General features: G+C 53.3%; 1 protein-coding gene across 2 annotated transcripts in view; it reads left to right on the top strand.

Moving 5' to 3' along the window:
- The first annotated feature begins 345 nt into the window (after positions 1-345).
- Synpo (synaptopodin) overlaps positions 346-13,582 on the top strand; it is a 35,402-nt gene continuing 22,165 nt past the window's right edge. Inside the window, exon 1 of one of the 2 annotated variants that reach the window (XM_076856700.2) lies at positions 346-557. In XM_076856700.2, coding sequence (XP_076712815.2) covers positions 392-557 — 166 coding nt within the window. In that variant the 5' untranslated portion in view covers positions 346-391. Of the gene's footprint in view, positions 558-5,968; positions 6,142-13,582 lie in introns of those variants that run through there. The other variant, XR_013091427.2, reaches the window with a different exon arrangement.

Raw genomic sequence — 13,582 nt, 5'->3', positions numbered from 1 at the left:
GAAAGGACTTATCTTACTTCTCAGCTGGACCTCGCTCCAACTCTGTGAAGGTGGATCTGCAGAGACCCAGAGGACCCCACCGAGAGGAGCCCAGAGCAGCGCTCAGGCAGTTGCCCCAGCCCAGGGCCAGCGCCTGCTCATCAGGAAAGGCAGCCTCATGCTGGGCCCTCACTTCCCACCACAGCCCCTGGGGCCTGGAGAAGGGAGGCCTACCCCCTGCACCTTCCAGATCCCCGATGGGAGCTACAGGTGCCTGGCCCTGGAGGCCGAGGAGAGCGGCAGTGAAGAGGGCCTGCAGGGAGAGGCGGGGCCCATGGACCTGGAAGACAACAAGGTGGCCAGCAGCAGCAGGGACAACTCTGCCTGCAGAGCCACCCAAGGGCTGCCACAGATGTCCAGAGCCCTGGGCATTCAGCCATCCAGCTGCTCCAGGGAAGCACGAGAGGGGTCCCAGCGTGACAACAGGGCCAACCAGGATTGGGATGTGGTGAAGGCCCGGCAGGTGGTGACAGTCAGCCCCAGCCCCGGCCCTGGGCCCAGGGTGGCCCAGAAACCAGGTAAGGTTGCAATCCTTCTCCCCAGAGGTCCTTCAGCAGGGGTTCCTCCATATATTTTCCCAGGAAACATGACAATCTGTCGCAGTCCCTGAAGCATGCCCAGATTGGCAGCTGTGGAGAGAGAGAAGCAGCTGTGGGTTATGGGCAGGTCCAGCTGTACCATGTCTAACTTCACTTCTTTTTCTGCCAAAGAGGGCACGTGAGCAGGCAGTGAAAGAAAACCACGTTATCATGCTTGGTTGGAAAAAAGTCCGTTTCTCAGTCTCAGCTGCCCTTTAATGATTAGGGAATGAATGACCATGAAAGTCCCAATCATCTGATGGGGCAGGACCCATCCGAGAGTTCGAGTGACTTGGGCATATGAGGATGCAGACTGGACAAGCAGACCTTGGTCCCTGCCCTCAAGCTAGCCACCAAAGCCCTTCATCTAATCCAATCCCAGTGGGGAAACAGACCCAGAGTGAGCAAGAGACTGACAGAGGTTACTTGGCCTATTAGTGGCTGAGCTGGGTCCATATGCCTCACCTAGGTTTCCCATCTGTCAGAGATGACAAAGGACAAGTCATGTCACCTGGGCTGCAGTGGGATCCAGTGACAGTGTGTGGGGAGCACTGCAGGTGTGGCATGGAGGAAGGAAGGCAGGAGGATCCTTTTCCCCTCCAGCACTGGAGTCTGCAGAGCAGGGCGGGGCAGGGAGACCCATGCTGAATCACCTCCACCACCGGGGCCCATGGAAACCTGAAGTGGGTCCAGATAGGGAGGACGTGAGCCAGGCCATGCTCAGCTCAGGCAGGAATTGCTGCCAGCAGATCTCAGGGGTGCAGGGCGTGTGGGGGACATAGTCCTGGGAGGGCTCGTGCGTCAGGAAACTGAAGGAACACTTCATTTCTCTGCAGGCGTTGCTGACGCCCAGGCTGGCATCTCACCAGCCTTCCCGCCTACTCTACTCTCTGAAATAATTCTCTCCAGTCTCTGATCGCCCCCCGTGAACACAGTTCCCACCCAGACTTGGGTCACCCAGAGAGCTGGGCAGTAGCAAAGAGGGGCCTTCAGTGCCTCCGGGGCAGGAGGAGGGCACCAGCGAGGCTCACCAGACTTAAATTGGGGAGGTGGGCCCCCACTCCAGAGTCAGTCCAAACTGGGCCCCCTGGAGCCTGAGACCCCAGGTTCTGCTGCCTCCCCTCACATAGACCAGGGCTCAGGGTCAGGAGACAGGGATACTGGGTCTGGGCCTGATGCTCACTGGCCGAACCCTAGCAAGTCCCTTGGTGACTTTCAGTGTTTTCATCTGTGAAAGTAAAATAAAACAATGAATCCTATCTACCTCATCAAGCTGTTGTGAGGTCACGCTGACTTTGGACGTGGCAAAGTTCTGGAAATTTTATAGTCATCTGGATATGTATGTGGGGACATTGATAACAATGGAACTGATCATCATCAACTCCACAAGCAGACTGTTTGCTGAGGTTTCTTGTGCTAAGCCTGTTGTGCAAAGAGCTTTACCTGTATTACTTCATTCAGTCGGATGGCAGTCCCCCAGGGATGGAGTGTTATCATCTCCATTATACAGATGAAAAGACTGAGGCTCAGAGAATGTAAGGGATTTGTCCGAGATGCGGGGCATTTGTCCTAGCAAGATGCCAGGACATGTTTCAACCACAGTGTTTTGAATACGGGCATGTGCTCTTAGCCATCACTGTGTTCTGGAATGGTGTGTGTTGTCTGTGGAAACCTGGGGTGGAAGAGCATGGGTAGAGAGGAGAGGAGAAAGGATGACCTTGCATGTAACCCATCAGTGTCCCACGTTGGGGTCATTCTCCTTCTCTGCCCTCTGAAATAATTCTTTACAGATGAAGCAACTAAGGCTCACAGATTCAAGTCGCCTGCCCAAGGCAACAGTCAGTACCTGCACTGAGACCACGATGCTGTTCTTTGCCTTGAACAGCCTGGTTCATTTTTTTCCTTTCATGTCCAATCAGCTGGTCACCTAGTTCTAGTCTGAACATTTCTAGGGACAGGAGTGACCTCAGGAAGATAGAATGGGTAGATTTCTCAGAGGTGGGGACAGGAAGGAAGTTGGGTCTTGCAGGAGAGACAAAATTCAGGTGGTCTTGGGTCAGAGCCCACGCTGGACTTTCTGCTCCCTGGGGAAAGGGTGTGGCCGGAGTTGCTTCCCTCTGCCTAAAAAGCCTGTGGTACCGCCAGGTTATTAGTGGATTAGGGCTTCCTTTTAAAGCTTCCTCCATTACTGCCAAAGGATTATAAGCATCATCAGACAATTACACCCATCCTTTTGCAATTATACCTGCCTCTTGGAGTGTTCCCTGGTGTTTTTAAAGTATGAGCATGGCATCTTTTGCAGAGATCTTCACTTGGGGTCAGTGGGTACTGGTACCATTTCTCCAAGGTCTGAATACCATCTGGCAGGCTGGAAGGGGAGGGGCTGCAGGCAGCTGAGGTGGGCAGCAGCCTGAAGCTCAAGTTTCTTGTCACCAGCTGCCTCCAACTTGGGAGCATATATGTGGGAAGGAAAATGTAACAGGGCTCACAATCAGGTCTTAGCCAAGCCAGTTGGTCCACAACTCACCAAGAAAGCCCCATGCTGTAGCCATCCTTTCTAAAGTCTCAGTTGGTTATAACTGAGCTCACTGAGATTATCGTTGCAGATGGAGGCTCTGAAGCCCAGAGAACAATCGACTTGTCCAAAGTCACACAGTAAATTGGTGGCAAAGCTAAAGGCTGGAATCCTGGCTTCTACTTCACTGTTTAGTTGCCAGGCACTGTGCTAGATGCTTCGTATGGACTACTTCATTTCATGCTCTAAACAGCCCTCTGCAGTTCATACTTTTCTTATCTCTGTTTTACAGATGAGGAAACTAAGATATATAGAATTTAAAGGAATCATCAAAACTCTCACAATCCGTGGGTGGAGGAACTGAGATTTGAACCCTGAGAGGTCTGGCCCCATGTTTTTAAACACCCTCTTGGCTGCCTCGTCTCCATGGAGACGAGGCAGCAGGCCGGGTTCTTCCACCCACCTGGGGCTGGTAAAAGGTTGTTCAGGCTCTGGGAGTAGGTGGGGGGATTTGGACAAACCACATTCTCTCTCGCCTTCAGATGCATGGGGGAGGCCTGAGACCCACTGCTGAGGTGGCATCTCCCTTGCTAGTGACCTTTATGTTTTGGGGGTGGGGGTATTTAGAGGGTGTGGAGGCCTCTCCACTCTAGTGGACACTGTTCTGAGCCTCAGGATGGTCTTGGGGTGAGAGTGGGGGTCTAGGCTGTCAGATGAGTCACACTCCTGGCTGCGCACTGATTTTGATTAAACAGAAAAGCCTGCACCCAGGCGACGAGCTGAGAGTAGTCACGGGCCAAGGACAAGGTCCTTGCTTTTCAGGCTCAGGCTGAGCAGAAAGTGGCCCACTGCCCTTTCCACACCCACACCAATATACCTCACTGTGCACTCACACATACACATGTATCCATAGATACACATGCTGCACACATGAATACCCTCAGGCACTCACACATCTGGACGATGGGTAGACACTGGCACACACCCTCCTGAAGGCCCTGTCACCCATCATGCCTGTCACATGTGGACATGTGCTTTAGATTTGCTTACAGAGCAACAGTCCCACCTGAAAACACAGAGCAGACATGTGCCCACTTTTTCATACCAGCACACAGATACAGGTTAAAGCTTGTTCTTTTCTGTGTTCTTCTGCTACACACCTACACTTTAAAAGCTCTCTTGCGTTCCTGTTCTCTCCTACAGGCACATCCACTCTTGCACACCCACGGTCACACACCTACGTACAGACAGAACCATTTTCTCTCCTTCTTTCTTTTCTCCATCTCTTTCTTTTTCATACCCACCCACGCAGTAATCCTAGCCTCTGTCTCTCTTTCCCTCTCACCCACACAGTTTGTTTCCTGGTTTCCCACAGGCTGGGCTGCAACCACTTCTCCAGCAAAGCGCTTTCAGGGTAAGCAATACTCTACCTGCTGCCAATCTTCTGCCCCCCAACCCCAGCAAAACAGGGTTAGAGGAATTCTCTGAGGCCCTTGAGGCCAGGCAGTGGGAAGAGAGCGGCCAGAGAGGGTTTGTCTCCTCCGTCACCTGACCTCCTGCACTCTGAGCCAGCCCACAGTGAACAGGGAACAACCAAGTCCCCCAACACCTATAGGTCAGTGTTTCAGAAAACCTTGGGTGGGGTGGGCTTATATCTGCACATTTCTAACTTCCTTTTGCAGAAATCTAAACACAGAGCTCTTGATACAAAAGACAGATGGAAGTGGAACCACCTTGGTTCAAAGGATGAGAAACCCAGGAAACTTGTGAAAACCCAGCCCAACATTTTTTTTTTTTTTTTTTTAATTTTTGGTTGTTGTACTTATACTGGGGATCAAATCCAGGGCCTAACACGCACAGTATAAGCAAGCACGCTACCAGTGAACTACACTCTCAGCTTTTCCTATTTTATTTTGAGACAGGGTCTTACTAACTTGCTGAGGCTGGCCTTGAACCTTTCATCCTCCTGCCTCAGCCTTCAAAGTAGCTGGGATTACAGGTGGGTGCCACTGTACTCTTGCTCAGGCCAGCATTTTGGAGGGATGGAGGGTGACTGTTTAGTCTTGTTTCCAAGCCCACCAACCCCTCCCCTAGGGAGAGGGACTGGAATGTGGGAATATGGGCTTTTAATAGCATCCCCATGGGGGACTCTGAAGCAGACTGAGCAAGGCCTAGAGACTCTGCTGAGCTCCAGGCGAATGGAATCCCCTTCAAGGAAAGATGGCAGCACAGCCCCCGTGCCTTTGTTGCTGACCCACTAGTTAAGTCGGGAACAGCAGCTGGCTGGTGGTGAGCGAGGTGGCAACCCTCCTCAGTCCCCATTTGCCTAGTCCTGCCAGGGTAAAGAGTTATTTTGGTTATCAAGGCTGAGATGAAAGTGGTGGGAGATGGCCCCGAGGGAACTTTTTCTGGTATGGGAGGTGGTGTCCCTTGTGCCCCACGGAATCGCAGGGATAGATTTAAGGGAGGAGGGACTAGTGGGAAAGACAAGGGGGAAATGAGCCGGCCAAACACGTCGGGTCAGAAAGAGAATAGGATTTGAGGACAGACCGACAAACCAGGAGACGGAAAATGATGAGGACATGGGAGAGACAGGCAATCAGACAGCAGAAAGGGAGGCACTGCGAGAGAGGAAAAAGGGAGAGAAAGGGGGACCCGCCTGGAGACAGGAGGCTGAGCCAGCGAAGGGGGGAGTCGTACCCCCGGGGGCTGGGCGGGGCGGGCGGGCGGGGCGGCGCTAGGGCCCCGGGGAGCGGGCGGCAGGAGAGCTGCGGGCCCGCCCGCCCGCTCGCATCTCCCGGCTCCGGTCCGAGCAGCCCTCCCGGCGACAGCGGCGGCGGCGGCGGCGGCGGCGGTGGCGGAGGCGAGGAGGGGGCTTCGGGCGCAAAGCCGGCGCCTGGCGAGGAGCGGGGGTGCGGGGACCTCGGGGCGGGGCGCGTTGACTGACGCGGCCAGGTGTGCCGAGGCGGCGGCGCCCGGGAGCTCGGGGACCGCGCGCAGAGGCTGGAGGTGAGTGAGGGGCGCTGGCCTGGCGGGGTGGGGGCGCCTGGCGCCTCGCCCTTCCCACCTGCGCAGTTGGTGGCACCGCGCTGGAGGCGGTGGCACTTCTGGGCTCCAGTCGCCGTACGCGGAGTGACCTTGGCCAAGTTGCTCCTCCACTCCGGGCCTCAGTTTCCCCACCTGTCTGGTGGAGGCTGGAGGGATCTCGGGCTCTCCCGCAGCTCCGGAGCCGCAGGACGCCTTGACCTCGGGAAGCTCTTCTCTGGGGTGCGGGGTCACCAGCCCTCGCGCCCCTTTCCTCCAGCTGATCGGGGGTCAAGGCAGCCCCCGCCTCACGGATGGCAAGAAGCCCAGGGTCTGCGCCCCACGGGCGCTTTGGGGAAGTGCGGCTGGCTTGAGCCAGGGGAACGGCGGGTGGGGCGCTGCCCGGGTGGACCAACATGGGCGCCCGCGGGGCAGCGGAACGGCCTGCGCTGGGCCTGCACCCCCACCTCCCGCGGGCGGGGCAGCCGGGCCCCGGAGTCAGGCTGGAGCTCGGGGACGCCGACCGCGAAACCCGGCTAGGCTGTGGACCACCGGGCCCAGCCCCACCTGGGGAAACCACGGGCTTTCCAGAGTGCCCTCCGGCTGAGGGAAACCCCTGGGCTTTTCACATCAAATTTTTACAACACCCGTACGATTGCCCCTGTTTGCTGAGAATGGGGGGCCCCAAAGGTGAAATGAGTGGAGGGTGGGGCTCCTTTCTAACCTCCGTGCTGTGGAATAGGCGGTGGGAAAGCATCATTCATGGTCCTGGCAAGACCTTTGAGGAATTTGGGGAAAAGGTCTCCTTTCATTTCCCCACACTACCCCCAAGTTATATGCTTATTTGGGATGGGGAGAGGGACCCTCTGTGTTCCATGTCTGAATTTTCAAAGAAGGGATAAGAACTGAGTGGAAAGCAGCATGTGTCCCATTCCCCCTTCCACCCTACCCTGATTGGCAGGTGGCACTGGAACACACCAGCTTGCTGCATGATCTTGGAGTGAGCCCCTTGCTCTCTGGGGCTCCCGGTGGGAAGGTTGGCAGGATGGTCACTGAGCGGGGGAGCTGCACTGGGACAGTGCTGGTGGTTGTAGGAATAGTCAGTGCTCCAATCCTGTCCTGTTGGAAAGTGGAGGGTGAGATGGGGTGCTAATTAGGGGAAGGAGGGTACACTGGGGCAAGGGAGTGGAAGCCTTGCTGGCCCCAGCCTGCCTGCTCACCAACCCCAGGGCTGACCCCCATTACGTCTTGAGGGGCGAAGGCACAAACTGAAATTGATGGTTCACTCCCCCAACTACTTACCGTATTGCTTCAGAAAGAGGCTGAGACCCCCCTCAAGAGAGTTGGAAATGCCCTGTTTGCTTGGTAGGAGCATCTGCTGCCTTGTTCTCCCAATGAGATCTTGGGATGATTCCTTCTCTCTGATCCTCAGTTTCTCATCTGTGCACGAGGATGAAATAGGATCAGTCAAGTTTGATATTTGAAGAACTTCTCCTACATAAATCATTGCTGCTATGTCACCCTGGCTTGTGGCCTCGACCTTTCAGGTCTGCTCCCATTTTGCAAGCCACCAGCCAACTCCAGGGCCCCCACTGCCAATTAGCACTTGAACTAAGTTGTGATTTTTCCAATCACAGCATTTACGTAGTTAAAATAAGGTCTTGAACTCTTTCTCTCCCTGGTCAGCTATTTCCCTTCTCTCTTCTTTCCCTAAGCTGGGGGGTGGGGTGGGGGTGGGGAGCACAAACCTGTGGCATTCTGGTGCTTGGTTCCTGACTAGCCTCTTGAGTCATTTTACCTAGTCTCCGCTTTTGAGTTGGGGAGACGGAGACCAAGGAAGGGAAGCAATTTGCCCAGGGCAATTCTGTAGGTAAAAGGCAGCCGAACACTTTCTCCTTGGGAAAGAGCAAATCCTTGATAAGTGGGAGGGTACAAAGTGACAGTGGAGCATCTGGAGGGAAGGGAGAAGCACAGGAGGAGCCTACTCCATCTCCCCTCCACACCTTGTCAAGGTGATCTGGTGTGGATGGATGTCTCCCTGAGCTCTCCAGAGCTCCAGGAGGCAGACTAGGTGGGGGTCAGCAGGCTCCATCCCCCTGCCAGGGCTAACTTCCCACAGTCTCAGCACACCTCCAGCCCCAGAGTCCTGGCCCAGAAAGCACCTTTTTCTTCAGGGCAGCTCCCAACCTTCCAGACATGAGCTCATCGGAGCCGCTGATGCCAGGAAGGGAGGGACGAGGGACAGAGGGGAAGCAGGCAGGGCTGCCTAGATAGGGGCATTATGGGTCCCTGGACAAATAAAGGGGACACTGTTGGCAAGGACCTGCAGGCTCTGACCCTACTGTGATGAGGAGGCAGGGGCAAGACAGGCTGGCTGAGGGTCAGAGGGGAGAGAGTGAGGAAAGGTCAAGTGCTCAGGCTGCAGTGCCAGGCTGACCTCTGCCACCTGCTTACTGATTATGTGACCTTGGGCGAATCGCTTGCCCTCTAGGGACCTCGGTGTCTCTGGCTAGCCATGGGTGGGTGGGTGCTTGGAACTGGGGTAGTAGTAAATAGGACAGGCAGGTTCCTGCCCCCAAGGAGCTTGCATTTTAATTGAGGGGATAAGACAAAAAAAAAAAAGAAAAGAAAAGAAACACCAAGGAAGCAAGTACATGTCGAGGTGATTCCAGATAGGTAAACTAGCATGGAAAAAAGTTGTGCTCTTAAGAAGAACAGCAAGAAGAGCTACTTTGGGTCAGTGGTTAGAGAAGGTCTTTCTGGGCGGGGAGCAGAAGGTGGGGGACAGAAGTCTAAATGGATTTGAGGCTGATCAAGGCTTCCTGGGGTCCAGAAGAATGGGAGGGAGTGTGGTTGGGAGGAAGTGTGTGGCAGAGGGTGGTAAATGGCCTAATGGGAGTGGGTGGGTGTTGGTTATATCCCTCAACTCCCCAGGCTGTCAACTGCAGACCCCAAGGAGTTGGGCCTGAGATCTTTGTGGTGCTGGGGATTCAACCCAGGGCCTAGGGGAAGTCTCTGCAAGTTAGGCTAGTGTGTGTGTGTACAGAGTCCTTTGTGACGATGCCCTGTCCTAGGGCACTGGGGTTCAATTGCTGCTCAGTGTGGCCAGAGGAGGAGTCAATCTGGGAACGGCCCCCAGGCCCTGCAATTCCAGAGGCTTACAAAAAGCCCTCTCTTTGGAATGAAACCGTTACCACTGGCTGCTGCCTGGAATTCCTCCGTCCTGGCTTCATCTTTTCCACTTGGTGAAGCAGGCTGGTGTGGTACTGGGCTGACCCTGTCCTGTCCTGCCTGCCCAGCCTCCCAGGGTGCTGCAGGTGGAGCAAGAGTCCATCCGCTCCTGTGTTACCCACTTCCCTGAGGTTAATGCACAAGGGCTGTGGAGGACCCCTGGCTTCCAGTCCTGGTCAGCTAGAGATCTGGAGCACATTTTGTAAGCTCTCTGGACTTTTGTTTCCTCATCTATAAAACAGAGACAATAATAGACTCTAATACTGTTGTTATAAAAGTGTAATGAGTGATAAATGCTTTAAAAATGAGCTACTCCTTATTAATAGTATTATCATATTTTGTTCTCTGTGAAAATAGCAATCCTTTGAGGAGATGGACTGGGGCCCAAGACTCATCCTATCTCAGTGTAAATTACTTTTTGATGTTTTTCCAGGAACAGGTTTTGATGGCGGGAGGATGGACACGAGCCCAACGGGAAGGGGTCTGGATGGAGCCTCAGGAATGGCTAACAGGCTGGTGGTCTTGGGCAGACCTTTAGGTCTCAGGCTTCAGTTCTGAGCTGCTGTGAAATGGGCAGTAAGGATTTACGATCACAGGTGTGAAAGGCACTGAAAACATGGGGTCAAGGAAGGGACAATTGGATGAGCAATACAAGACAGTGGGCTCCCTGAGACCCTTGTACCTAATCCTCTAGAATAAAATGTCTAACAGACTAAGGATCTCCAAGGAGGGCTTTACTTTTATTCATAGATAAAAACCACGTTTTCTGTAGTTATTGTTATTTACTATGTGCCATGAACATTCCAAGATCTTTTTTTTTTTTTTTAATGGTTCTGGGAATTGAACCCAGGGCCTTGTGCATACAAGGCAAGCACTCTACCAACTGAGCTATATCCCCAGCTCTATTTCAAGATCTTTACACATCAACCACTCTATGAGGTGAGTACTGCATTATCATCATTTTATATATGAGAAGCTGAGGCATAAAGGTTGGATAAGTGAGCTCCCGGGCTCACACAGCTAGTAAGTAGCTAGATGCCAATCCAGGCTGTCTGACACCAAAGGCTGTGATCTCCACTAGTATACAACACAATCTCTTTTGTTTTAGATGGAGTGCCAAAGACAGAGAGACCAAGTCACTTGCTTGAGAACACACAGCGTTCTTGAGCTGCATCATTTCTGTTCCACAGGTCCTGGAAGGAGGAAACTCACTAGATCTGAGGTGGAGGGCTCTGAGGTTCAAATGCCAATTTGAACCAGCTCAGCATCTTTTTTTCCCTTCCCCTCTTCTCCTAGGATTAGGTCAGTGAGGATTAAGTGTGCCCTGTGGGCACCGTGAGCATGGGAGGCCCTGCCAGGGCCTGATGAGTGAGCATTGTTAATGTTGTAGGGCTGGAGTAGATTCGAACGCTCGAGGTATAGTGCTCCCCTGGGGGTTGGCATAGCCCCATCATGGTATAGACAGGGGAAACTGAGGCCGAAGAGTCCAGGGACCAGTCAAGGCCACACAGAGGAGGGAGCTCTTCATCCCTGCTCCACCTGCTCTGCATTCCGGGCTGCTTAGTGCTAAACATGGAGAGATGGGACTTGGGGTGCCTTTCCATTGATCCCCAGGGTGGCCCTGATCTCAGCCAGAGTATGATTCCTGATACAGGGCTCTTTGGGAGTTGGGGGATGGGGAGGCTACCGATTAAAAAAATAGACTGTCACGCGCACGGGGAGCCAGCATGCCACTAGCCCGCCTGAGCCAGCTGGCTCCCCCGTGCCCAGCTGCCGGGCCCCCTCAGATCTCCTACTGGAGGCCCCACCCACCTCCCACTGGCTCTGGACCTGAGGCTCATCACTCTCCAGGCACCCTCTCCTCTCCTCCACCCCTGCCCAGTCTCCAGGCAGATGGTGCTCCCATTGAGCTTGGGTGGGCCTGAAGCGAAGCTCTTGGCTCTAAGCTGTGCCAGGGAGGTCTGGTGTCACCACACACTGGCTGTGTGGCTTTGAATGAAGCCCTGTCCCTCTCTGGGTCTCAAGAATTGGCAGAATAATGACATCTGGTAGCTGAGGGCCCCTGAAGCCAAAGCCCTGGGAAGGTGGTCCAGACGCCTGTGTACTGAGCCCAGCTCTGCCGTGTGCGCTTGGCCACATCCCTTTCTCTAGGGGCCTTGCTCTCCCCATCTGTCACAGGAAGTACCCTGGGTTTTCTGTACTCAAATGTGGCCCATGGATGTAGTGTCCGCATCACTGACAGTTTGTTGTTGGAAATGCAGAATCAGGCCCCACCGCAGACCTCCTGAATCAGGATGTGCAATTCAGCAACACCCGTGGGCAATTCCTAGGTACTTAAATTATGAGGAGCACTGTTCTAGGCCAGTCATTCTTTTCTTTCTTTATTTATCTTATGTGGTGCTGAAGATTGAACCTGGTGCCGCACACATGCGAGGCAAGCTCTCTACCTATGAGCCACCACCCCAGCCCCTGGGCCAGTCATTTTTAAACTTAAAAAAAAAAAAAAAAAAAAAAAAAAAAAAAAAGACTAAAATCCATACAATATTCCCTCTCCAAAGTGTTTAATATGAAACACATAACAGGAGACCTAGCCACTCTATATTCATCCCAGGATTGAGGAGGGGTAAATTAGAAGCATAGACACTACTAGGAAGAACATCAGGGGGAGGAGGAAAAGATAAACACTATGGGGGCGGGGGGCATCTTTTGGGGCCTCTCTTGACCCCTGGGAGAACTCCTGCCCAGGTGGCCTTTGAGAGCCCTCTTGGCTCTGACCTCCAGGGCTCTCTGTCTTAGGAGTTTGTAAAGGTGCACTTGCAGCAGGGCTGTGTGAGAGTCCACAGCCCAGTGACAGCTTTCCTGCTTGTCCCCATCTTGGTGTCCTGCCCTCTTCCCTTTGGAGGCCCTGAAAGGGTAGCCGGTGCTATTCTTAGAGTGTCAGGGTGGTGAGCAGAGAACATACTAGTGCATTATTTATGCCTCTGAGTCAAGAGGGTTACCTTCAGGCCTCCTGGGACACGGCCCTCACAGAATGGCCTTCATCAGTGCGTCTGTGCGGAGGGGAGGGCAACTTCCCAGGACCCATAGCCCATCCCTCCCTCCTTGGCCCTTAAGCAGGGAAATGAAATAGAATGGTTATCTAGGACTGGGAGAAAGTTGCTTGGTGACATGATTCCATTTTTCATTCACTCAGCACATGTTTATGGAGCAGGGGTTACATGCAGCAGGCGTGGGCGCCCTGATGAATGAAACAAAGTTCTTGCCTTCCAGAAGCTCACGCGTTAGCCAGCGAGTCAGCGTGCTCCATCATCACCACTGCGTGTGTGCAGGCTTGATGCTGGGCACTTGGCACAGCTGGTCTGTGCAACCACTTAGGAGGGCAGGAATTAGGAGACCCTTTTACAGAGGAGGAAACTGAGGCTCGGCATACACAAGGCTTGCTCACAGTCACCACCGCTCATGGTCAGATGGGACTCAGATTGGCTAGGACAAAACAAGTATCTTAGATCAAATGGTGGTGTGAAGGGAAGGCTTTGGGAACCCCTGTTCTTCCCCATGAGAGGGACCTTTCTGCTGAAGGGAAGTCAGCTGGTTGAGGTTGTCCCGTTCTTAGTGGATCCTGAGTTGCTGAGGAAGTTGTATGTGTCTAGTTTTCACGAGCCTGGAGGGTCAGTTGTGCTGTGGGCTGGAGGTCAAAATCATAGGGGGCGAGTGTATGAGACCCCAAGGTGGCACATCTCATGAGGCTGGGAGTCAAAGACCTGTGTCCCTGGGTGCTGAGATCCCGGGGAGGTTCCTTGGCCTTTCTCTGTCCCAGTTTTCTAGTCTGTAAAACAGTCTGACAGTCCCTCCTCTGCCTCTATTCATTCATTCCTTTCTTCCTTCCTTTTTTTGGTGATATCGGGCATTGAATCCAGTGATGCTCTCTCTATATATCCAGCTATATCCACAGACCCATTCATTTTTTTTTTTTAAATTTTGAGGCAGGGTCTCACTAAGTTGCTGAGTCTAGCCTCGAACTTGTGATCCTTTTGCCTCAGCCTTCCAAGTAGCTGGGATTACAGGCATGCACCATTACATACAGCTTCTGCTCTTGTTTCTGATAGATAAACAGTTCTAGGAAAACTACAAAAGTGTTGCATGTATTGAAAGAACAGCATACATTTACTATATGTAATTATCAATATATTTTATT

The sequence above is a fragment of the Callospermophilus lateralis genome, chromosome 5 (assembly GCF_048772815.1).
Source record: "Callospermophilus lateralis isolate mCalLat2 chromosome 5, mCalLat2.hap1, whole genome shotgun sequence".
NCBI lineage: Eukaryota > Metazoa > Chordata > Mammalia > Rodentia > Sciuridae > Callospermophilus > Callospermophilus lateralis.
Note: the sequence above shows the minus strand (reverse complement) of the source record. Positions and strands in the feature narration are given on the sequence as shown.